This window comes from Harpia harpyja, chromosome 9, assembly GCF_026419915.1.
Source record: "Harpia harpyja isolate bHarHar1 chromosome 9, bHarHar1 primary haplotype, whole genome shotgun sequence".
In the NCBI taxonomy this organism is placed as follows: Eukaryota; Metazoa; Chordata; class Aves; order Accipitriformes; family Accipitridae; genus Harpia; species Harpia harpyja.
The window spans coordinates 3,997,919-4,024,471 of NC_068948.1; the positions used below are offsets into that span (position 1 = coordinate 3,997,919).

The 26,553-nt window shown below is 44.4% G+C and overlaps 1 protein-coding gene across 5 annotated transcripts in view; it reads right to left on the reverse strand.

Moving 5' to 3' along the window:
- Positions 1–1,213: 1,213 nt before the first annotated feature.
- CRISPLD2 (cysteine rich secretory protein LCCL domain containing 2) overlaps positions 1,214–26,553 on the reverse strand; it is a 31,865-nt gene continuing 6,525 nt past the window's right edge. For all 5 annotated transcript variants that reach the window (XM_052796811.1, XM_052796812.1, XM_052796810.1 and 2 more), the window contains 13 exons: positions 22,119–22,237; positions 19,999–20,131; positions 19,774–19,889; positions 17,656–17,756; positions 15,943–16,092; positions 15,028–15,088; positions 14,351–14,417; positions 13,241–13,371; positions 13,049–13,092; positions 12,079–12,151; positions 11,316–11,391; positions 6,484–6,617; positions 1,214–4,680 (listed from right to left, as the gene is read on the reverse strand). In XM_052796811.1, the coding sequence (XP_052652771.1) occupies positions 4,626–4,680; positions 6,484–6,617; positions 11,316–11,391; positions 12,079–12,151; positions 13,049–13,092; positions 13,241–13,371; positions 14,351–14,417; positions 15,028–15,088; positions 15,943–16,092; positions 17,656–17,756; positions 19,774–19,889; positions 19,999–20,131; positions 22,119–22,237 (1,260 nt within the window). In that variant the 3' untranslated portion in view covers positions 1,214–4,625. The remainder of the gene's footprint in view (positions 4,681–6,483; positions 6,618–11,315; positions 11,392–12,078; positions 12,152–13,048; positions 13,093–13,240; positions 13,372–14,350; positions 14,418–15,027; positions 15,089–15,942; positions 16,093–17,655; positions 17,757–19,773; positions 19,890–19,998; positions 20,132–22,118; positions 22,238–26,553) is intronic.

The window sequence follows — 26,553 nt, forward strand, 5'->3', positions numbered from 1 at the left end:
AGAGCCAGCGCCAAAGGGATGGAAACTAACACAAAGGACAGGAATATCAGCCTTAAATTTTGGATGCTGTGCTGTTTTCCTCCCTCCACCAACCCAGACCTAAATTTTGCAATGGTATTTTGGGGCATTTTGTAGCCCTAGCAAATTGGAAATCAGGTAAGTGTTGCAATCAATAGGATGGTCTAAGCAGCCTCAGCGTGACCATGAGCATTAGTCTGAATACCCTTGTCTGCTTACTCTTAAGCTTGTTAAAATCTTCTCCAATATTTTCAACAAGGGAGATATTTTTGCAGCAGCGAGAGTGGGGGAGAGCAAGCATAAATAGGGCATGAGCAAGTTTGAATGGGCAGTTTGTAACCGGAGAGCATGCAATAGCCACGAAACTTTCCTTCTGCAGAAATCATCAGCAGCTCAATAACTGTGTTACCATGTCAATCCTTGGTTTGGGTTTTACAGGTAAATACCATTCGACCAAAACTGTATCAGGCCAGCTTTGGAGTAAAGCAAACATCTCTGTATTTTATGTTGATCTTGTTCCGTACGTAACGGAAAACATAAAATTTCATGGCCTTGTCAATCAGGACTCCCTCCCGTGGTTCAGTCCACATTTTTGGTCAAAAGCCATATGGTGCTCATTGCCTGGAGGCTGAGTTGTAAACCTCCTTGTCATGTTGCTCCTTTAACCAAGATGGTGTTGAATTACCATGAAACAACTTGGTTTGATTTGTGGTGCTGTCAGCAAGTATGAGCTTGGAGAAAATTTCAAGGGGAATTTAAAAAAAAAACAAACCCCAACCCCCCCAAACCTGTATACTTTTTCCCTTAAAAAAAATAAGGGTACATTTAACAACAGCCTGGGCGGGTGGGGAGGAGCTCATCTCAGTTGTATTTTGCAGCACTACTTCATTAAACACTTTTTCCAACCCATTAACCTACTTCAGCCCTTATATTACAGGGACTTAAAGAAAGACACTGATTTTCCCTTACTCTCAGGGTGTTTCAGGAAAGGATACATCTTATTCTTGATGGGGTAAAGGTTGACTTTTAATGCCTGGGTACTGGGCAGTTTTATTTATTTGTTTGTGGAACAGACTCTGCACGTCCTGATCTCGCTTGGGCTCTCCAGGGGATATTCTAGTCCCCAGGAGTAATCCCAAATAGCTCTTCTAAATACAACCCCAGCTCTGGCTAAGCATTAAAGACAAGGGAAGCATTCATTCTGGGAAGGTTTTATTTCACAAATAATTCAGAAATCAAAAGAAAATGGAGGGGGGAAAGAAGATATTTTACAATTCTGTTATTAGAAAAAAAATTATAGTTTATAAACAAACACACGGCCCCTTGAAAAACATGCAAAGGCACACAAAAATTTACAAGAAACTTTTATACATAGGAAGTAAAATACATCATTTTTCATAGAAAAAAAGCAACTCTATGAACTGGCCCTAAATATTTAGACTGCACAACCGACCAACTGGAGACTCCTCAATCAGCTGTTGGCTGAACATCTTAAAATGCAGAAATTAATGGAGCCAATGGACCCGACAGCACACCGGCAGCTGGGGAAGCGCCGCGCTTTGGCTTTCACGCTGGTTGTGTTTTCTGGACATTTGGCTATGCGGAGCTGAGATGCTCTGCAATGACAGTGTCTGCACTGGCAGTCTTGGTTTCAAAAATAAATTTGTTGGAAAAGAACAACCAGGCAGCATCCGCTTTGCCAGGGGTTTAACCAGACGCTTCGGTAAGGCTACACCCGAGTGCCTCAAGTTGGTACGTGCTTACTAATCTGCTGAGCTGGGGTCTAAGGAGGAATGGATCTGGTGGTACAAAGACATGCTGCATCTTTAAGCTGCATTGAAATATATTAGGCTGAGAAATGTTTTGGTATCGGAAATAAAATCAGTAAATATGTGGCTAAAAACTGGTACTGTCCCACCTATATATGAATAGCTAGCACACATGATTGCAAGTAATTGATATATCACGACTGCCTTGGAGGACCTGATCGCTCCTAATTCTGGTGGAGGTATGTTTAAATTAATAGCACCCAGGACCTCGAATAATATTTGTGTAGTAAAGTCACAATTTCTCTTTTGTACAACAAATACAAAAATAAACAGATACAGACTTAAATTAACATCGGTTTCTAAAAATCCAAACCAGTTGGCTGAAGATAAAAATATGCAATTGTAACTTGAATTAAGCATTTTAGGATATTTCTGTTGGAATAATAATTCTTCCCTTGCCCCCTTTCTGTCAGGTAGATACATCCCAAGCTGTTTGGATTTTTATGTGCTCACAATAATCCCCTGGACTTTTCCCCAAGAGCCCTCACAGTTCTTTCCGTCATTTTAGAGCATACGTAATTGTCACGGACAGCATATTAGAGGTGGGATCCCATGTTAGCATTGAGGCATTTTATGTGCTCTTGCAGTCCCCATGAAGAATACCTGATCGCATCTCTTTCTTAGTCTTTCCGATTCAAGAAATAGCACTGTGGCTACCATTTGGCCCATGATGGTCATAGATTCATGCTGCAGTATTTAATGGGCTTGAACCAGACCATGTATAGCATAATTATTCACAGTGGGCAGAAACAGGGAAGCCTTATCTCGCTGCCAAGATCTCAAACGCTTCCAACCAGCAGATTTTCAAAGATATGTTCCAGCTGTTTTTAACATCAGTTTACCTAGTAAGAAAAAAAATAGTTCAGCTTTCCTATCTAAAGCAAATTCTGTACACCTTGGAAGACAATACTCTATAAACGAAGACGACACAGAGTCATTTCTCTCTATCCGCCCCAAAGGTAGGTTTGCTGTGCAGCACTTTTGGAGACGATGCAAAGCAGCTCCAATTTTATACTTTACATAAGGTCTCTTTCCAAATTCAGATTTCACAGAGAAAGAAACCCCAACGTTGAGACAAACTGAGTGATAAATGTAATTTCCTTGCTGATTTCCTGGTGTTTATAGAATTAAAGAAGTGCTTAATCAGATCAACATTTTTGGTCTGTGTTTTGAAACAGCTTGAAGAGATGGCTTTTATATCTGTCTAGATTAAACCAAACAGAGCCCGAGCGTAAGAACAGCTAGGAGACATCTGCCAAATAGAGGGAAATATTTTCCCATTTGTTATACAACATTAAAATCAAGTTATTGAGCAGAAGGTCTATGCATTTACAAGAACTGAAGAACTAAAGTTTACGTTGCCTTCTTATGACTAATGACGTTACTGGATGTGTGTGCATCAAAAGACAACCGGATTTGAGTTTCGACCAATTCTAAAAATTCATTTCCAATATAGAGCTGAGAACACTCTCTTGCCTTAAAAGAGCAGGTCATGCTAGGCTCTTCTCTTGGCTTTGAAATGCATTTGGGTACATGCTGAGACATAATAACAAAGTACGAAATAACAACATTACAACACCTATGGGTTTTGCAAAACATACCATCCTGGATATCAAATGCTCACGGGTACAGCATTTACACTGAAAGTGGGGATCTGTTGGTTTCACAAATTGAACGGGAAAAATTCATCTACCCCAATTTACGCCGTATCTTTCAAGTCTCAGAACTGTACACACCACAAAGAGCTTCACAAAGGTGAACATGCTTCCTATGTATGCAACCATTCCTAGCAGAAATAAGATTAACTTTATCACTACTTAACTACTACAGATAAAACAACCAGCACTGCTGTATAAAACAATACACTGCATTTAACTGAAATTTTATTTGAAATGGCGTGTAGTATAGGATGAGATGTGCCAGCACAGGAGCCCCGATTCACTGACTTCTCATAGGTTGCCAGACTTGCAAAACACCTGTGAATGTTTGACCAGCAAACACTAAACCTGCTGTTTTGATTCTCTGGTGGCCTCATTTTCTGCAGCGAGGATCTCTGCCTCTTTTTCACGCCCTACTCCAGTCCCCAAAAAACCTTGATGTCCGGCCGACAAGAACGTCCTCTCCCCAAACGTGACACCATCGTACAACGTAGCCTAGCGCGATGCCCCAGCAGCCTTACACAGCGGTGCTGATGCATGCCACCTCGTTGGGAAAAGACCAAATTTTCTCTTCTTTTGCACAGAAAACATCAAACATACGCAAAAACACTCTATCAAAGCCCAGCCTCTCCCCAAAAGATGCAACTTTTAAAACAGTTTCTCGTTCTAAAAGGGTCCAGCGCCTGGACAGTTGCTCACTTCTGAGTCTGCTCAGCAGTGCACGTCCTCACGCCCATCACGGTAGATGCTTCACACCCTAAAAATGCCATCCAGGGCCAGGCCGAGATCCCTACGTCTGCTGTACATCGAGCCACCGCTGTTCTGTGTAGCACACCTCTCGTAAATTGGAAGATAGAACAGTTTATCATTGCTGAATGCCCCTAGAGAAACAAAAACACGAAACGAAAAGATACAACGCTGAACGGGTGCGATGAGATGCGAACAGCTGAGTCAGAACCTGGTGTCTTTTTTTTTTTTTTTTTTTTCCTTTTCTTTTTTAATTCCCTGAAAGAGATCGGCAAGGAGGGTACGGTCAGAGCTGATACCATCAGAGGAGCCTTCCTGTCTCTGGAGATCAACAGAGCGTTCTCCCAAAGAAACCTGCACCTTCCCTGGGAATTTACTGCTTCACAGCAAAAATTCGGAAAGCGTTTCCATCTGAAGGATTCTTCAAGCTGGAGAAAAAAAGAAAAAAAAAAAAATATGTAATGAACCAAATGCAAGCACTGCAGGACCCAAAGTGCGATAGACCTACAGGCAACTTCAAATTTCTTTGGGGTGCACTGCTTCAGCACACTGGCTCTGTGCTGCTGTGGCCCTACCAGGAGCAGGAAAAAGATAAAGGATGAAAAAGAAGAGGAACAAATCCACAAGTTCGCCTTTGTTTTACATTTTCAATCCAAATCTACAGTGCTAATGCCAACAAAAGGAGCAGGGAAAAAACCAGCCTCTCTTACAGTGCTAGCTTTTATCCAAGGAACACTGTGCTCCCTTATGCAGAGATTCGGGCATAAAGAGAAACATGTTTTCCTAAAAAACAGTTGTCAAATAGGCTGGCAGATTCCCAGGGCCTGTCTGGCCCATCTCCTGGTGCTGGCAATGGGAGTAGCCAGATCAGCTCACGTTAAATGACAATAAATATGGATATTCGTTTTCAAACTGCAGAGGTGTCCCCAACAGCTCTGACTCCGAGCTGCTGGGGGTGGCTGTGTGCGTGGGGGCAAGGGGTTGTTTCTATTCCCAGCCCTTGTTTCTTCAGCCCTGCTGGGCTGCAAAACCCCAGGAAAAGGGCAAAATTTCATATTCCCGCAAAAGAAACATTCCAACAAGGGTAAAGACTCAGTAAATCTTAAAGGCAACCTTTTCCCATGCCTGTTTGGGTATGTATCTTTACCAAAGGTTATTTCCAGTGTCCTAAAGGATAAGGTTTTCACCTTGATCTTTGAAAAGCTATTTCACTGTCCGGTGGATCTCACAGCAAGAAGGTGCTCCTTATTGCTGAGTGTAAATAACACTTTCTAAATCTTCATGCTCATCCTTACTGCGAGAACGTCTTTGGTTTCCCTCACCTCCTAGATCAGCACCGGGTGCTCATATTGCCTGTCGCTGCTAGCGGTAGAGTTTATTCTTAGCTAGGGCAGAGTTTGCCATCCAAGTAAAACGTTGTCTGTTAGTATGAAAGGTAAGTGAAAGCAAGACAGAGATAGAAGAAAACTCATACGAACAGGAGGTTTTGTCACCTAAATCCAGTCTATGTAATTGCAAATCACAGAACCGCAAAATGCTGACCTTGACAGATCTATAAAGAAGCCCATATTTAATGCCTATATCTTTCCTGTCTTAGTGTATTTTTATTTTCTGAGATGCTGTACAGCATGCTGGGATTTCCATTATTAGAATAAAGACAGCAAACTTGTTTGAATTTCTTATGGTGTATTATAGAAGAGAAACTACATAGAGCAGGCAGACCCATGTTAGTAGTGACCAACCCCCCCCAGTAGTGGGAAATTCTATGTTTGCAAAGATAGCTCTGAGAAATCAGTACTATCACACCAATATCTGAAAAAAATGCATCACAGACTGAAACAGAAGTTTCAAATTAGAAAGGACTGAATGAGTGCTGACTTGATCATTGCAATCATCTGGAGGTGCAGGATTTTGGAAGCACTGATTTGCAATTCTTCACTGAAACCAGCAAGGTCGGCCCAAAAGAAACTACAAAAATATATGGACTCGTACTGTAATAAAATATAACAAGGCTTAACAATGTTTCACACCAATCTAAAAGCAGCTCCTCGCTTGTGGAAGGTAAGAGCAGGACAACACGCTCTATTTGTTTGGGTCTCAAAATTCACAGTGACACTGTTAAGTCACGTATTTCCAATCCACCAGCCTTTGTAGCTGATATCTGCTGACTTTGACATACAACTGAACACACAGTCGAGAATAAGAGAAAAGTACAAAGAAAAAAATCCCACCTCTCAGACTGGACTCCGTTCTTTAAGGAGCCAACATAACTTTTCTTCTTTTCGACGGGCATCACGTCCGCAAAACCACCTCTTTCATCTTGAATGACTCCTGCGTGCACCGCGGTTTTGCAGATACTGGAGCTCTGAAAAACATTTGATTATTTTGGCTTACAAACTGTCTATATTTTATATCTGGAGATTTACCATCTCCATAAGCACCAAGGAAAACCAGGGAATGAATGAATGAATGAATAAATAAATAAATAAATAAAAAGAGTGAAAAAGCTGTGAAACAATTCTGTCCCTCTTATGGACAGTGTAGGGATAAAAGATGTCATGGACCAGATCTTGCAGGTATGTCATAAGCCCTGGCTGTAAGAAGATCCACCACCACCACCACCGCAGAGGACCAGCAGCCTTTCCACCACTCCCACCTGTGGTGGAGCTGCGCCTGGGAGATTATCCAGAGCCAAAGCTGAATTGAGGACAACTTTCCAGCCAGCGACTCTTGGGTCTGCACCAGAAAAACCACTGCGGTGAAACTCTTTGCTAGCGACCAGCCGCCTCAGCAAAGTTTATTCACCCAGTTGCCCGAAAAGCAGATGCTTTTCCTGAATTAAGGTAAATGACCACCAATTATCCAGGACAGTTCACATCCTTCTTTCTAGGAAAAACAGAAGGGCTGCACCCATTGAGCGGTGTAGTTTTTGGACAGGTATTACCCCATAAGACAACACCAGGTATGGAAGGAGATTAACACTTCTGAAAAGACTAAAGCTTCTCTATTGCACATCACGCCGTTCCCTGCTCTCCAGGATGTGCAGAGTCAGACGAGCTGGAGGAACATGAAACACTAGCAACTGATGACTAAGCTCCCAAAGCATCCAGAGAAGAGAGCAAATGCAGAGAACGCTTAGGCGTAGTATAAACTTGGCCATCGAGTCTCTAGAGGATTTACATACAGCAGGCTGGAATAAAAAAAAAAAAACAAAAAAAACAAAAAACAGCTTTGCACAGGGAACAGCAGCGGGTGAAAATCCCAACCCCATAAACTCCCTGATCGCTAAAAATCAAAGTACCACAAAACCAGTGCCAAGGGCAAATGTTCCTGTAGCGTACGTACAATACAGATCGTGCTGTTTCATTCTCACAGCCATATATGGCAGGTTTGCCTTGTCCCCTATATATTTATCACTTTGGATGGCCTATCTCTTGGCAGCTCTCTGAGTTTTGAGTGCCAATTTGGTATTTTGCTTCTATATATGGTCAAGGGAGCAAGAGAACACTGCGTTTGGAAGATATGCTGTGAATTCACCCTAGTGTGCAGTGGGAAATCTGTAAATCTAAAATTGGCTCATAAAATTAAACTGTCCTGAATCAATTTGCAACGCTCTCCACTGGGAGACATCCTAAACAATGTTCTTTTCAAGGCATTCCTGTTTTTTTTTTTTCCAGGACTTGCTGTTCTGCCTCTGACTCAAAGCTTTGACCAACAGGCTTTTTGTTGCCTTACCCAAACATCCTTTTATCACTCTGTTGGATTACAGCCCTCTTATCTCCCAGGCCAGGCATCACTTTGATGAACTGATTGCAGAGCTTTTGGAAGATGAGAATAAGGCCTTCCCCTCAAATTCAGAAGTAGGACAGCTGTACGGACAACACAACGGCTTTCCATGGCGTAGCCCCTCGGGACGCTCTGAGAGCATTTCCTGACGAAGTGGACTCTGAGGCATACACCATAAAATGACAATACTTTTAGAGTGGGCCATTAGCAATAGTTTGTGACTATGAGCTTAATCACCCATAATTTCCTCATTAGTGTGGCTGGTTTCATCATTAAGTTCGTATCTCCTGAGAGCTGAGCCACCCAACTTGCTTTGCTCTGGTGATAAATGCCTGCCTCGTTATATAGGTGATCTATCCTTCTCCAACTAATTGCCGCACAACTGTGGATAAAAGATCTTATCTCAAGAGCAGAGAGTCATTTTCTCTCCCAGCTCGACAGGACTCCTGAGCGGGATGGGGACAGGTTTCCCTTGCAGTCTTATGCCACACTAGGAGCCAGGCAGAGTGACAAATAACAGTGTCTCGTGAAACTTAAAAGCTCTTTTACAGCCTTGATAAAATACCCCTGGGTGTTCACACAGCTCCAGCATCACCCCAGAACCGGTCCTGTCCACATTAGCAAGAGATGAGTTTTATTTCCTAGGCACGATCATGTGCTCATAGAATTTTTTTTATTCTCCCCCCCCGTTTACATGGCAGCGTAAAGAACTTTGCTGCAATGTGCCACCAGGGAAAAGAGGCAACAAATTTTCTGTTCCCCAGCCAGCTGCTTCTCGCTACCAGTTTCAGCACTGGGATGATGCTGGATATGTTCCCCCCGTGCCCTCCCTGTGCCACGTCGATCTGCAAACACTGCATGCAGGCAGCAAGTCTGTTCTCACCAAAGAGTAATGCCATTCAATGGAAAGACCTGGGATTTGGGCATCAACTTTTCCCATAGCGTATTTTCTCGCATTTTGTTCATTTATCCCAAAATTTAAGGCTCCTCTATGTCCCTGTTCCACAGCCTTACTAATTTCCCCACGAACAATTTCCTGCACTGCTTTTTAAAGCAAAGGCTGCCAGTATCTCTTTGCGCTTTAAGCCACCAGGAGTACCCAGGAGATAATCTTATAAACACATCATCCAAGATCATTTTATAATGATGAGTTAAAAAAACCCAATCAGAAAGCATTTAGAGCAGGTAAAAATCCCTTAATGCAAACAGAGATAGTGGCTCCTATGCCCCCTGAATAAAAATCAGAATTATCCCACAAAACCTGCCAATTCTTCATGTCACAGCTTTGTTCTTCGTGGCAAAACGAACTTTCACATGCCTTCCTGGGATCGTGTAAATGTGAATGCTATCTCAGGCCAGAAGCACAGAGAATCAGGTCATAACACAGACTAGCCAAGCGTTTTTGTCATCACAGTTCAGACTACCAACTCCTTACCTGCCAGAGCATTTAGCAAATGGATGTTTTGGAGAGGGTGCTAAAAGGCTAGAGGGCACCTTGTAGGGAGTGCGGACTGGAAATGGGGCAAAAGGCTTCATTTTCTTTTAGATAACTTATTTAAGAAGACACAGTTGGAGCACAAGTCCCCCCAGGGCCATGACGGTGCCACTCTAGACACGAAGCCAAAGAGCCCTCCCAGAAGACGAGCACTTGTCTCATCCAGCTTATTGCCTCCTTTAATTATTCCTCAGCCGCAGGCTCAAGTTAATTCACAGCATCCCCTCCTGGAGAGCATCCTGCAGAGCCCACGCTCCCTTGGAAAAGCCTTTGCCCAAATTCTCCCTGCACGGCACGCATGTTTCTCTTGTCAGCTTTCCAGCCTCAACATTTCTCCGCACCAATACCTCTGCCTTTGCAGCACGTTTCACAGCTGCCTCAAACTCTTTTTTTTCCCCAGCTGGTTTCACCTGCTTTGCTACCAACCTTGCACTCTTGTAAAAACCTAAACGTTTTCCTTATTACACCCACATCACCCTTATTAGTACAGTAGTCCAGAAAAATGTTAACCAAACCCTCTAGGAAGTGGCCAAATACTTTTTTTTTTTCTTCCTATTTTATTTTTCTCCCAAATCACAGTCCATGCTGCCATTTATGAAACAATACCCAGGGGGTACGGTAGGAAACGGAGCTTGCGATTCATTAAAGGACACTAATCCTTTTGCGTCAGTACAAATCAGGAAACAATGCCAGCCCGGGATGCTGGTCCTCGCCTAATACCCTTGTAATCGCAGGCCCCGTTTGGGGGTAATCTGAGGTAGTTTTGTCCTCATAAAAGAGAAAAAACTATTTCCCATTTCCTGCAGGTCAGAGCATGCACAGAGGCAGGCACCGTAGGGTGGTAGCTGCCCGATAAATTTGCATGTGAGCTAGTCTAGGCTAACCTGTTTGTGCAGCTCTACCTTTAAAAAAATTGGTTTCAACAGGGGTTTTTTTAAATTGCTTTCAAAATTTCTTGCCCCAAATTATTGTATGATTTCTACAGGATGTTTTTTCTCAGGAGTCTGCAAAGCTCCACACTGATCCCAATCTGGGGGTCCACAATCTACCGACTGCTTCCCCCAGGCCTTCAGAAAGCACGTTCCTACACACCAGCCAGGGAGCTGGCATTTCTAAACACAATCTCCAATGGAGAAAAAAAAAGAAAGAAAAAAAAAAGAGAGGCACCCACAAACAGAAAAACGTTGAAACCCAGTTTTTAGAGGCCTAATATTAAAAGATTTCAAAAAAATGACACTCTGCCTAGTTTTAGCATCAAGTCTCTGCTCATCCCCGTGAGCAGAGTTTAGAAAAGCAAACCAATAAAACCAACTCGCATGCTTTCTTTCCACTGCTCTGCGCTGTGTCGCGACTGCTCAAAAACGCTCTTCAGCTCCCAGAAAGAGGAGGACAGGGGAGGGGGAAGACGGCCAATTTTTGCCAACTATATAGCGTGACCGTATATAATAAAAGCCCTTTGATGCTCATCTACAGATCCCAAAACACTTTGCAAAGGCAGGTAAGCGCTACCATCATTTCACAGCCAGAGCCCCGAAGGCACGGAGCGGTTAAGTGACCTGCCCAAGTCCATAAGAATAAGTCGATGTCGGAGAGTGGAAGGGCTCCCCAACCTGGTGTCGTAGCTGTCGGGGCTACTTCTTCCTCCATCCGCATTTACCCCATCCCCACATCGCAACGACGACGGAGATTTTGACTGCCTTCCCTAAATCGCAGAGTACGACCCCGGCTCTGCGATACGGACGTTGTGATACACGGGGTCATCAAGGAAAGGAGCATACTCACATCTGCATAAACGTTTGTGCCGAACACCGGCGCCCAGTACGATGGCTCGCCTTTACAGTGGGCTGGACAATAAATCCTAGAAAACAATTTATTCGTATTTATTCTCTATGTCAAGGCTCAACAGGAAAGCAAGCTGCATTCTTGGGACATTTCAAGTGCCTGCATCTGGTCTGCAGGTGGCAACAGTGAATTTAATTATTTGTTCCCCTCAGATGACATTTGGTAGTTACTACGGAACTGCAAATAGAAGCGTTTACACCAGTAGAAGAGGGATTGGTCTTTTATGACATTTTCAAAGGGGAGTACTTACGTTTTTGCACAATGCTGTGCACATAATTATTTGCACGTGTTTGTGCCCCCCCCGCCACGACTTACACCTGCACAAAGCAGCCTTCTAGAACAAACTTCTTCCACGTTTTAAGGTGGAAAGGAAAACCACGTCCAAAAACCAGCAAGTGCAGGAGAATAAAGACAGAGCGCGAAGTCGCACGCTCTTACATAGGGGTGTGCTGAAACGGGATCACGTAGCCCGACTTAGCCCGGCTGTTATTGAAGCAGCCAGAAATCTCTTCTACGCGATACCAAGCAAAGCACGGTGGCAGGAGGAAAGACACCATTCCCAGCCCTCTCCTCCAGTTCATCTGGTCAAACCAGCTCCGTTCCCGCTAGCCCTCAGATTTGGGGACCTCTGCATCCTCCCTGCCCAGAGCAGAGCGGGTTTAAGCTGAACTTAAGCAGGCTCGGGCTCGCGGCACGCAGTTACCTTGGGCAATGGGTCGCCGGTTTTTTGAACTGGCACAGCTCAGCTACTGTAGTATAGCAATCCAGCGTCTGTGCTGCGGAGATAAATAGGGAAAGGCAAATTACTAGACCTAACAGCAGCTGGAGAAAATACACAACGCATCTGGTGAGTCCGCTGAGGGCACCAGGAGGAAAGCTGCTCGCTCCTTTACTAGCACCATGCACCCAGGAGAGGGCTGAGCAGCTCTCCAGCAGAAATCCTGCTACCATCCTACGATGTGGCCTTAAAAAGGTCACAGCTTTCAAAAGAGAAAAGCAGCTGATCCACAAGACGGTGCAGTTTTCCTACAGTTCCGGACGTGGAGTGTAAATAACCTGACACCGGTAGTTTTCCCTGAAAGTGGCTCAAGTGGATCTAACCAAAATGCTGATTATATGGAGGAGGAGGAGGAATTATTCAAAGACATTCAGAGAGTGGGAATGGTTTAAAAAGTAGGACTCCACATTATTTATTTATATGCTCATCGTAAATATGACGACTCACTGTTACAAACTAATTTCGTATGTATTATGTGTTTCATTATACTATTGCACTATTATATTAGGTACTATATTTTTTTTTTTATACAGTGTTCACTCTAGACTGAGGCTTTCATACAAGCATGGCTCATCTTCCATCACTTTATTATCAGCAGCTTGTGACACTGCAGCTAACGTTTGGACCTGACCGTGATCCACCACCAGATGCTGCTGGAAATGGCCCGTTATCGCCTTTTTCTGTACCTTCCTCTTAGATCCCCACAGAAAAATGAGGTGGTTGATGGTGCAAGTGCCCATAGAGGGTGATGGATCACCACTCTAGGGTTTAGTTCTGGTACTGAACCATTTGGCGTGACCACTTAAAATGAAAAAGAGCACTGTAAGGAATGACATTTTCAAGTATCCCATAAAATTCTAGCAACAATGGTTTCTTCTCAACTTTTAAAACTTACTTGTGACTTTGGAAACCATGAATGCATTTGAAGGCTTACTTTTCCTGCAAAACAAGCAAACGAAAACATTTATTAAAAAAATAAGCAGACTAGAATTACTTGAATCACTATGCCTACATAGGAGTAACAAAGACGACTGAACATCTGCATATACTTAAAGGAAATACAAAAACTTTTTCATGAAGGTGGTACCTAAAAGACTCCACGCCGTTCCTGGTAGACTTCACAAAAGCCAGTGTCCTCCCCTTCCTCGTGATATCAACCAGTCCTCCTTTATCGTCCAGGATGCCGTAATGAATTGCAGCACGACATATGCTTGATGACTGACAAGAGTACAAATACAAATAGTATGTGAAACAAATCTCATTCACAGAGCAACGCTGACCAACCGCTGTGCAAAAAATGAAGAAGAAATGAAACCACCACCAAAGTGCCAAATGGAAAATAAGCTGAGTACACTCCTTTGGAATCTGGTTGTTAAATCTTACTCTCCCAACACAGCCTTATTCTTCCATTATTATTATTATTATTTTAAGCACTGCCTGGTTGAATGGCAAGCTTTTTTTAAATAACAAACCCGTACATTTAGATACAATTTAGAAGAAAAGCAGCATTGGAAATTAACAACCAGTATGAAATATTTCCAGTTCTCAACAAAATATTCAAACCCAAAATACTTCTGCTGAAACCACTTGGAGGAGGCGGCTGTCTGCAATCACAGAAGTTGCAGGGCAAATATGTATCATGGGCGATGCAGTCATGCACCAACAGTGAGAATGGGGAAAGCAAACATGCTTTTACACAAAACCCCTTTTATCTTCAAGCTTTCTTCACCCCAAAAGTAGTTTTGATGGGAAAACAGTGCCATGCTTTATAAATAAATAAATTATCCTCCTAATTCAAGATCCAGCAAATCAGCCCAAAATATTATTTAGTTACAACATTTAACAGTGTTTTTCGTATAAAGTTTCTGTTCAGCATGACAGCTGCCCACACTAAAGAACAGATCTTTGTAAGAGCTGTCTGTTGATCCCCATCCCTCACTTTCCACGGGTTTCATTGCATATTAAGGGCATTCATGATAAAATCACATCTGGAATCCCTTTGCCTTTCCAGACTGCTGCTTTTTTTCATCACTAAGGTGAGGGAAAATACAGATAATCTTTCTTAGCACCCTTTTACAGCACCACAACTGGAGAATACAAAAAGCCAAATTACACTAGAATTGTTGGCATTTCCCATTTCTGTTATTACCGCTAACTCCCCACAAATTACATCTATGAGCTATTAAAAGGTACTTACACTCTCATAATAAAATGTTCCAAAGATCTTTCCCTTACTGTACAAGCAGCCAGCTGGGCACAAATACCTAGTAAAGATATATATCTTTGAGGGTGGCGAAAAAACAATTCAAGAAAAACAGACTTTGACTCTATTTCATTTAATAGTCATTCCATTCATTTCACGTAACTCTTCCATTTAAAAACAAGATTGCAAAATAGCTACTTTTTAAAACAGTTTCTCCACCCTCCTTAAAAGCCCAACCAATATTTAGATTCTGTGGATTTGGTTTTTCTCCAAGTGATAAACTGTCCTGTTCTTTGCAGAAACCTTAACCAGAAGTTCTTGACTGACTGGGAGGGAACAAGCCATGAATTATTGGTCTGGCTTGGACAGCGGTGGAATGCATGAAAAAGGCTCAAAAATTACTCTGCCAAAATTTATTAAATTACTTTGGACACCCGAAACTGTGGGTCATCATGGCTGAGTAAAATAAACTGAGTCACCTTATTGCTAGGCTTGGCTCAAGGCTCTGTATTAAGAGAAATTAAGGCGCTTTTTTTTTTTTTTTTTTTTAAAAAGAAGGCCTACCTAGATAGTCACAAAAAATACATAGTATAGCCTATGTTTGCGAGAACTGAACAATTTTTAGGCCACTTTTTCCCGCAGCGCTCCAAGAGGTATCAATAAAACACTACCTGTTGCATGTTGAGCCTCTGCATTTGTCTCTCATCTTGGTTTCACAGGTAATGACTTGTGCTAAGGAGAAAAAAAATAAAATAAATTAATATTTTAAAAAGGAAAGAGATTGCCACAGCCTGCTCTTGAGCTACGGAGATGAGCAACCGCCATGCATCTTTCCTGGAGGTCTTTGGTGCAGGAAGATAAAATCTTAACACAGACCAACCCAGCCTGGAGCAGTTTGTGCCTCTTTAGCCCTTCACCTGAGACAGGTGTCTTTGGAAATATTAGCAAGGAAGAAACATCTGACAGCTGAAGGCTTTGATTTACAGCCTCAGGTCTGCAGCCAGAGCTCTCATTCTCCATTTAATTACAGACTCTCAAGATGCTGGTAGATAAACTTGAAAAGGATGCATTGGCTTGCCTCACCTTGTTTTTACAATAAGTCTCTTTTAATTAACAGCAATTAGAGAACAACTGAGGAAGTACTACCAGCTCCACAAATAACTTCAGAAATCTTCCCAAGGAAAAAATAAAAAGGAAACAAACTGAAAAACCCAGAAAAGCTGCAAAGGGGATAACTGCTGAGTGTGGAGTATTTTAAATGGGAAATAAACCCAATATTTCCTAAATTGATTACTGATCAGGGGACCTTCAGTCTTCATCGATACTCCCTTAAGATGGCTTAAAAGACCAAATAACTACCGCAGATTGACGTGCAGAAGGCACAAGCGGCTTTTGAAAGGTTTGCTCCCTGCTTCTGGCAGGCTTCTGCTATAATTAACAGCGAATTTTCGCACAGGTTACCTCCCCCTCCACTCAAACATCCTCCCAGTTATTTTTTCCCCGAGCCTTCTCACCGCTTTCCACACCTTTTCCCATAAAGGTACTTGAAAACTTATAGGAGCTGAAAAAGAAAGAGGCCATCTTACTCATGTAGGAGTCCGGGATGATTTTCTTGGGTTTGCTGGGTTTGCTTTCCGGAGGATGGAACCGCACCGGCTTTTGCTCCGCCACCTGCGAAATCTCCACTTCGTTAGTCTCATCCGTCTCAGGGATGACGGGATCTTCGTAACGGTAATCTTGTTAGAAGAGGGGATTAAAAATAATTACAACGTGTTCGCATTGATGGGGAAGTCAGGTTCAGAATTTGAGGGAGGTGATTTGGTTTGACGAGGATCTGGTTTTAAATAGTTGGAAACTCCAAAATGCCAGTGAAAGGCAGCGCGGGGCTATCGCCAGGGCAGGTGCAGCACCGGGAGGGGAGATCTGCTCCTCTCCCTCTTCTCTGCGCATGAACTGGCATTCAGAGCATCTTACAATAAAGGTTTGAAACGAACCCCGCTAATCAGCGATATAAAGTGCTGATATTTCGTCTTCTGTTTCCCATACAGCTCTTTCTTTCTGCAGGAAAACACAAATTTGCTAAAGGGCTCGTGCAAAGAGGGCCCTCGTATTTAGGAAGGTGGCTGAAATCCCTTCTCCTCCCACCTAGGTTTGCTTTTCCAAACCACCCCACCAGCACGGCTTCAGCCGATCCTCCGGTAAAGCACGGGTTCTGTCCCGGCTTCAGCGGGTTCATCCCTCGCTTCACCTCCGCCGGAGAAACAAGCTGCCTGCTCTTGCAGCGGGGCAAAGGGATTTGGGAAACTGTGCCAGCAAAACTTATTCCGCTTGGCCGGTCCTACCCGAAACCCTGTGCTGCTTTCGTCCTCAGTAACGAGGAGAGGAACGACGCAAACGAAGGGATGATGGATGGTGGCTCCGAGAAGGCTTTCTGCCTCTCGCTGTACCACCGGGACATCCCCTCTCCTCTCCCCGCTGCAGCCCGCCTGCACCCTGGGGTCCTCCCCCCGAACCCCACGGGCTAAAAACGCTAAACGCAACGTTGCAGCAAAATAAACGTCTGCTTTGGGCAAGTCTCCAGGGAACCTGCCTGTTTCCGAGAGCCCAGTTCTCTGTGAAGCAAAACACGTGGGAGCAGAAAAAGGCCCTCGACGCGCCATCCCAGAAAATCCCGCGTGCTAGCGGGGTAGCACTGCTTCACCGGAGGTTTCAGCGTTAATATTTTTCACTCTATTGACCTCTATTCCGAGAAAACTCCACAGGTCAGGAAAAACCGTCCACGATCCCCTCCTCTTCTCCAAGAGGCACAAATCGCTGTATTCATTTCACAGCCGTGAAAACCAAGGTGGGGAAAGAGGGAAACGCTCCGTCCCCGGCCCCCGAAGGAGCGGGGCAGGCAGCCAAGCTCTGCCCACCCACGTCGCCTCTGGTAAGCGCTGGAGAACATTCCCTTCCCAAACAAACCCCGCGAGGACGGGATCGCTCCTGCCTGCAGCCTGCCAACAACTCAAAATCCCGCCGGAGCTCCCGAGCCAAACCCGTGTAAGCTCAGGGCAGCTTCCCCCCTCCCCGATCCGAGCGCTCACTCTCATTTTCACTGGGGAAAACGCGCCGAAACCGAGCTCCAGATTTTAAGCAGTTCAGGGCTTTTCCGTTTCAGCAGCGGCCACCGATTTACCACGTGTCGTGATGTCGAAATAGTAAGGATGGCTAATTAAAAGGCGCATAAAGCTGCGGCTGCTTCTAATTAAAAGTTTCCAGGCATAAGTTTGCGCCAGCCTTTTTCCTCCACCACGTACCTTTGTAGCAGAGGTTGTTCTGGCAGCCTCCTCCGTAGCTCGGCGGGCACTCGGAGCAGGGGCGGCCGGTCTTATACGGGGCTTCTCCGATCCAGTTACCCCTGCAAGCACAGGAGCAATTTACACCCATCAGACACCCAAATACCCATCCAAGCCCCCGAGACCGCCTGGCCCTAAGGGAGTGGGGAAAACGGGAGTTTCTGCTGTGCTCATCCTTGGACAAGGGGCTGTAAATGGGGAAAAGACGGCCTGTCCCCAACTCTTTCCATCCTTGTGCTGCCTGTGGTTCTCCAGCGATCGCTCGGCGGCTGCCTGCCTGCTGCCTCCATCTGCCCGACACTTGCCTTCACCTCTCTTGGTCATCAGAGCCACGAGTCTCCCACTATTTTCCACAAAGCCCCCAGGCAGCTGTATGGGACAGGCTGGAGCACAGCTCTTACCATTTAAAAGCTGCTCCATTTTCCGTATGAAACCATTTCCAAACAGAAAAACACCAGACATACACGGACCCTCACGCCAGATCATCTGGGAAGCAGAATGGTGCTTTGCGCTCTCTCCTCGCTCAACCTGGCCATCCTCAAGTCCCCAGTTTTGCCTCTGAAGCTGCAAAAATGTCGTCCTGGCCCAGAGCAACTAAGCAAAGACTAAACAACCAGCCTAGGCAAACCTCGTAAGAAAAACGTTCCTCCTCATTTCACCTCCAAGAGGACATTTTTAGGGTTTTACTTAAATAAATGCCGTGCAATATCGCTTTTGCATTAAACTTCTGTATAAATACTGCAATCTTACGTAAACAGAAGTAGATCAATGGATTACTGCGTTTTCCACAAGAAACTATCCAGAAACAAAAGCCCTTTTTGGCACTCCATACTGCAAACTTTAGGGGCTTGAAGGAGCCGGAGTTCAGCCCGTGGCTACAAACCCTTGGGTTATTGCTCTTTCAGCTGTCTCCACCTATAAGGCTAGATGAGGACAATGCGCACTGATGCCAGAGAGAAAAGATTAAGCAGAAACTGCAGAAATAGAGTATTTTTCCATCCAGCAGCCCTGAATGGATGACGTGCACATAGCCCAGCCTGCTGTGGGAGCTCCATGGGCGATGGTGTGATCCCTTACGAGGAGCAGGTTATTAAATCCCACCAAAGCACAGCGTGGGGGAGTATCTAACGTGGGGAGAGGGGCTTCGACAACCCACCCATAGAGCTCTGCCTGGATCGTGCCATGAGCTGCCAGCTCTACGCCCTCACACCTTTTTTTCTCTGCATTATTCTGCCCTATGATCTTCAGAAGTCAGATGCTCTCCAAGCCACTCCATTTGTATATAGTGATTTCCCTATTCCATTTTGGTTTTAAGTTTTAAATTGCCAAGGACTTGGAGTGGGAATGTTTCTCCTATTAGCCATTAAAGCAGAAAATATTTATTGCCATTGCCAGGGAGGAAACTTCGCCTGGGTGTAGTAGTCGAGAAAGGTGATTTTCATTTTGAAAATTAATCAAACCATCGAGCTAGCTAAAGCTTGACTGATGCAGTTATTTCACTTTTTTTTTTTTTTTTAAGCCACGGGGAGCTCACCGGGTCTGAGATTTATCTCTTCGCGGCTCCTTGCAGCGGGCCCCAGCTCGCTTCGCTTCCACCAGCGACTGCCGCAGGGCTGGCTTTGCACGAAGCAGCGGTGCGTTTAAACCAGCAGATTTCCGAGGGGAACGGGACCGAAAACGCCTTACGGTACGGCAGCCTACCTGGCTGGCTACGACGGCTGCTGCTGGAGCAGCGCTGAGCGGCGTTAATCACCACCCCATCTCTCCTCCCACCCTCCGAGCAGCAGAGCGAGCGAGCAAGCCTCGCTTGGCAGCTCACGCCAGCTCCGTCCCGGCCATCTCCTGCTCCTCCTTCCCATGGCAGGAACATCAAAGCTCCGGCCTGGCCCCAGCCCCTCATTCAGTTTTCCAGGCAACGCTCAGAAGTCTCGAACCGGCTCTGCGCTGCCGTCGAAAGAGAAAATTTAAAGCCACAACCACCAGTCTAGACTGCCTGAAATCTCTTCCCCAGATCCCGGGCTAGTTAAGCAAGCTGCCAGTTTTAGGAAAGCTGGAGAGAGCCCAGCTCATCCGCCTTACTTCGGCGAGTAGTTGCAGACCAGGTAGACGGCATTCTCCCAGATTTCTCCCCAGACGTTCATCTGCTTGCAGACATTCACGGCACAGCCGATCTTGTTCGTCGTGGCCCAGACTATCTGCAAGCGCAACGCAGTTATTAAAAATGAGCAAACTAGCCCTCTGCGGGCACGCGTTGCGGTGCAGGATGAAGAGGGTAGAGGTACAAAAGCCCTTCGTCTCCTTTACCTGGGTGTAATGCGTGCACATCGAGCCAGTGCATTTCTCGGGGCACCACGGGTTGCACTCGTGGGGATACGGGTATGTGTAATCTTTAACTTCGTCATACCAAGACTGGACGTGGAAAGCTGGAGACCGATACCTGAAGGAACAAAGACAGTTTAATTCACAGAGTTCTGGTAGAAGTTTTCAAACAACACCCGTAGCCTCCTGCTGTGTTGGAAGCTCAGGTTTTTTCACTACAAGTTTTGCTAATTTTTAAATAAAAGTTTCTCAAGGCAAGTTCCATTCATTGAGAAGGTGTTGCTTAAAGAACCCAGTAACATGGTCTAACGAACAGAAAAAAAAAAATCTCATTGAAAGTGTTAAAGATGATTTTTTCCCTAAGATTCACAGCCCGGTCTGACTTTCTGTATTATTTATAGGTTTGACATGCCCTTCAAGTGCCGCTGACCTGAAATGTCCTCCTGACTTTTCCACACAACTACAAAAAACTTCTAGTTTGGCGGAAAGTTGTATTTTGAAAGTAAACAGAAGTTAAGGTTTGCCAAACATCTTAAACCGAAAGCCATCGTGTACCTATTTCACCACCAGGCAATTTGCTAAATCTGGAAGGACGCTAGCAGTTAATACTGTAAGACCTTTGAAAGCGAGTGGGCTTTTTCACACTCACATCACACCCAGAGTTAGTGCAGAATAGTTGGTGCACTACACACGTACACATTTATTTTTTTTGCAGCAATTTCCCTCTGCACCAAGCCCCCACATACGCCGCGTGTACTTTGTGCAAACTATGCACCAGATATTGCAGTCTGTGGCATTGCTGATGCTACTTGTGCTGTTTGGGGGAACACAAATGGTGTTAAAACTACCTATAGAAACTCATAGGCATTTTGCTTGCTACGTACACAGTGAGCAAACAGAGAAACCTGCAAATTTTGTATCAGAGCAGCACTTCAAACCCACTGCTTTTTATTGCTTTCAACAGCTCACATGAAGCAAGCGGCCAGAAATATAAATGATATCATTACCAACTGGAGTTTGGTCTTTCAGCCAACTCTTCATTAAAAATCATTCATTAGAAGTATTTTAAAAACATTAATGTCATGATGTCATTAAGTGAATACTTTCCGAATCCTATTTTACAGGAGAGGAAATTGAGGCAATCAAGTTATGGCCCGTTCCTGAAAAAACTGAGATAAATCTGATTTCTTTTTCCTCTCGGTGACTGCAAAGGGAGCAAGATTGGATCTACCTCCATCAGTAACCCATGGCCATCTTGAACACTTGTAGGAGAGCCAAGAACAGCACGATCTTTTGACTTTGTTTCCAATGGATTAACCACTCTACTTTCCAATCATTATTTAATTCTGCCAATAAAAATGGGCCCAATTTTTATATCGGGCTAATTTCACACTAGCAAATTTCCATTGCTTTCAACCAAGCTCTACCCGATTTACACAAACATAACTGCACTTCCACCCATTAGGGCTCCTGAGCACATACAAAATGTTTGCTGTACAAAGCAAAATACCATGAGATGGAGAGGCAAATCCAGTTGGAAGCCTTTCCTAACTGGGACAACAACTCTAGGTTAAAAACTTCCCCAGGAAGTTGAAAAAAAAAAAAAAATCTGCGTTTCCAGTAAAGTGAAATTAGGATCTGGATAAATATTTATGGGAAATACAGCAGGAGATAATTAAGTTCTGAACTAGCAGCTGAGTCCAGACATTGTTCCTGAGAAACTTCAGCTTTCAGCCGGTTCTCAGCATGGTGTCAGAAACCCCCCTGAAACAGCAGATTTAGGAGCAGGGCTTAGGACTTCTGTAGCTGTTCTCTTTAAGGACTAAGAGTGATCTTAAGCACATTACAGCTGCGTTACCCAGAGATACAGGTAAATGGAGTAACCCACATCAATGCTGGTTTGCTGGGAACAGTCAGCCGAAGGTGGCTGCAGATATTATCGCTATAACCATTTCACCAAAGCAACAGCAATTAGTGATCCTCGGCTTTTCTCCCATCTCCCCAGTACTCTACTAAGCATCAACAAGGCAAACCTTTCCAACTGGTTCTAAAGGAGGCTCCATAAATTGCTCTTTGCAACGAGCTTGGAGCACCTCAACTCTTACCTGCCCCAGTGAACCGCCAAGTTCTGTCCAATTGACCTGATGAGGGCACTAGGTCCATGGTCCCAGATGCACTGCTGAGCCCAAGCATGGGCTGATCTTTCCAGCTCGTCATCCCAGGTCTTCAGGGTGCGGGGAGAGAAAAGAACAGGTCAATTCATCATCTCAAGTTTATTAGATCAAGAGACTCAACCAACAGCAGTTAGTTGGGAAAGACTAAAGGACAGCTCACCCCTGGCATCTGGCCTGTCTTTGTGAAGCCAGCAAGTCTCAGTGATGTGCCCTAATCTAAAAGCAAGTTTGTCAGGACGTCCCCCTGCCATGGAAATGCAAGGCACTAAAGGGTCTATTATTTTTCCTGCTTGATGCCATGCTTCTTAGGAGATGCTTTGCATAGGTCAGCAGAAAACACACCTGGGAAGACCATGAGAACCCCTCTAAGACTACCCACCCTAAAACACAAGATATTCTTCGCAGATATTTTTCTAATCCGTTCAAAAAAACCCCCCAAACCATCAAGGATGGAGATCCTAGCACTTCCTCATGACACCTATTTCTGCGATCTGCAAGAATTCTAACATGCATGAATACTGATGAAGTTCAGCACGATTTTCCATCCACTGTCTTTACTATCAGGACATTTCCAGGCTTTCCCATGACGGGGAACTCCAACAGTGGATGTGCTCCTGCCCTCCACTACCGACACAGCTGGAGATTTTTGGCCCAACCTCTTAATCAAGGGGTGTGGGTCTGAGTCTCCCAGTCCCATCTCCCCTCCTCCTTCCAGAATAACTGCCGAGTCCACCACTGGATCCAGTCAAATTTAACAGAGGTGGCAAAGTCCCAGAGCTGTTAAGCTAATACCACTCTCACTGAAAGAGGCATCGGGTTAGAAGTGACAAATCCTATTTATGTTCCCACTGAGGGAAGGACATTGGTGTGACATCAGTCCTCATTGAATATCACCCAGCTGTAAGCCAAACGAGAGCTCAAACTCGATACAAAGGCAAATCGGAAAGCAGGCTTCACTGGCTCCACTGCCCAGGAGTGTATTTGTTTTAAAGGCCAGACTTGCCGGACCCAGTAGACAGTACCCTGAATTCATTGTGTAATTACTGACAGCTGGTCTATTCAGAACAGTCCTTAGAGGATAATTTGTTGGGATTAAAATATTACTGCACATTCCTACAAATAAAACCAAAGAGAAGAGAGGTCTTGTAATGTGTCTCCAGCCCATTCACGTGCCAGCGCAAGATTATGTCCTCTTTGGACGTTTACCATCACAACCAGCTGGTCTTTCCAAGTCCTGTCGTCTCCACAAGAAAAGGAACTTCTGATCTCAAACATATCAAAGGACCTGTCAGAGCCCGTTTGGAGGACTGGAGGGCATTTAGGCTCTCAAACACACTCAAAAAACAACAAGTGCTCATTCCGAGTAAGTATCTGAAGACAGTCTCGGGCATTTATAACCGGGATGGGGAGGGACCGCGTGTCCCTGGCTAAGACGACAGGAAAACGCAGTGTCTCCTGGAACTTGGTGTGTCTACACTATCTTTGTAAGGCAAACATGAGCTCATCTAACTGAGCTAACAGCCCAGACCTCTGAGAACAGCTTATCATTAAGCATGCTCAGCAACCCAAATTCCAACAACATCCCAGAGCTGCTCTGAGCTCATCAGCCTGGCTTTGAACTGACCGGTGGCCAAGAAAATTCGTGTCAGTCTGCAAAACCCTGTGCGGACGAAGCTCTGACAGAGGGAATAAAACCATTTTCCGTCTCAGCCCTCCAACTCCTTGAAGGTGGATGGGATCCGACCCACCACACGCACATTTCCAAACCTCTGTTCGAGCAGACTATTGCAATTGTGCCTAGACACACAGCTTTTTGTGGTCTCCCACTTTCTGCACTAGGCAATGACCAGCCACAATCCACCTTCCCATCCAACACATAAGCCACAGAAACTCTCCCAAGACATCAGTGCTTCAGACTTTCTAGCAGAGCGTTATTCCCTGCAGCCTCAAACGCAGGGACGTTCCAAATCTCCTAATTTAATGCAGAGACGTTATGAGCAATAGGCCATTAAATGGAAATTGATGTGAACATATGCGTTACATCTTCCTTTGATGCCTACGGATAAAATAAATTAACTCGGACAAAAGATACTCAACAGGCAATTGGGAGCGAGCTACGTCTTTGCATGGCTTTGTGCTTGATGAGTAGAGAAGCTCATTTCTGCAGGCGTCAGATTACAAAGCCACCCCATTTAAATTAGAGCAGTTATTTGCCTCTTGCTTCTCAGACGTGAATGCGGTCAGGAGGCTGGAATTATTTCAGAGCAATAAACATATTTTAAAAAAAAAAAAAAAAAAAAAAGATATTTCAGACTTTCCCAGCTACGCTTGCAAGAGTTCTTTATGCCAATATTCAAAGCAGTATCTAGGAAGACTACTGAAGCCAGAGGGGCAGTGTACACCTATGCTCAAGCAGAGATAGAGAAACCTTCAGGTATGTGTGATTCCAAGTGATTTAGCACATGGACTCTCTTTTTTTACTCCTGCAAATTTGTAATGGCCTTTCAAAGTACAGTATACACCATCTATGTAAAATACATGCATGGCACACGCACACTATACTACAATTTGTAGGTTCAGATTTAATAAGAATATATCCCACAAGGAGTCTACTTACTCAGCCTAACTAGTCTGTAAATCTAACCCCAGACACCTGAATTGTAGTGATCGGGTTACTCGCACATTTTTCTCCCCGGCTTAGACTTTTTGCAATACTGGCGATTTACTTTGAAAAGTGGCATGGGAGTCCAGGACTGACATGTACTGGCAGAAGCTTGGATATGCTTTGCTAACCCACACAGAAATACTATCCCATCCTGACAAGGAAAGTCACCACCCTACGGTTTAGAGGAAGGATGCATACCTTATACATGAAAACAAACTATTTTCCTTCCAGCAATCTGTACTGAGAACAATTTTGTTTTATCCAGCTGTCTTTGAGGCCTCTGCAAGAGGAAAGATTTCTGCCTTTCATCACTGCTGAAAGCCATCTGACTAAGCCATCTTAAAAGGTCACAATGTCTTAAGAACTATTATGTCCTTTTTACTCTGGGTTTATTAACAAGGAGTTTGTTTTGCTTTTGGAGCCCATCCACTGCCGTGACTGCTGTTATAAAGTCCAAACCCACAGTGGAAGTGTCAATCATAAAGCTGTTCAAGGGGTTAAGGTAATTCTGTATTTGACCAGCTTCATCAGGAAGATGTACACTGCTCACTCATTTTCCATTAACACTGAATACCTGTGTGAGCTTTCGATTAATTATGCAAACCCAGCAGCAAAACTGTTTCTTTCTTCATTTCTTCACTCCACTTTACCTTTATCCCATATGTATGTAATTCTTTTGATCTCCAGATAAGTCATGGGACTCACTGCATTATTGTTTTCTTATTAACAGCCTCCACCAGCTAAAGTTCATCCTGTAGTAGGTAAATATGTCCCTTGCCTGGAATATACTAGCTCCCCTTGCCACTTTAGATCACTTAAACATGTCAGATATGGAGCTGGGAGAAAGGACTTTTGCAAGGCAGCGTTTGGAGGTCGATGGGCAAGAACAAGTTCTACCTACTTATCCACAAATCAGCACCGCACGTCGCCTGTGACGCTCCACACCGGCACCAAAGGAAAAGAGAAAAGTTTATCTAGGGTACTAAAGACAGGCCATCCTCTTAAACGAGTCCAAATGAGAAATGTCCTATGCAGAACAAAGGATTAAAGTGAAATTCACGTTCAGAATACACACAGCATTTCCAAGCAATATTGGGTAAACACGAATACATGAAAGACTGATTATAGCCTTTCCAAGTAGCACCATCTTATACTCAGCTTCTTTCTTCACAGCATATAAGGCCCTTTCATTTACCCTCAATCACCCATAAAAACCACTAGAAAAGCACACCGAGCAAAGGCAAATATAAAAGTGTAACCTCGCTGCAAGCGTAAACAGCAGTCGGCCAGTGGACAGCCCGCAACGGCAGCCCTCTCAGATCCTCAAAGCCAACAAAAACACGTTTGGCTTTCTCATGCTTTGTGTTTACTTTCTGGAAATTAATCAAGTCCCCTCTTCTCTGGCAGTACCTTGCCTGCAGGATAACGTGAGAGCTCGCTGAGAAAGAGAGATACAAAGCACCGGTCCTTAGAAAGGCGTGCGATTTCTGACAAAAGTGGGATGAAAGCCCAGGGGTGTGAACGCTCATGGGGACCAACTGATGGACAGTTGTCCTTCCTCACTGTCCTCTGCCCTCCCTTCTCTTTTCCTTTTCCCTACAGTCACAAAAGGCAGGATTTTCCATTTGCAGCACTCATTTCAGCACAGCTGGCAAACAATTTTATATTACATTTAGTGTACTTTTACCCTTTTAAACGTGG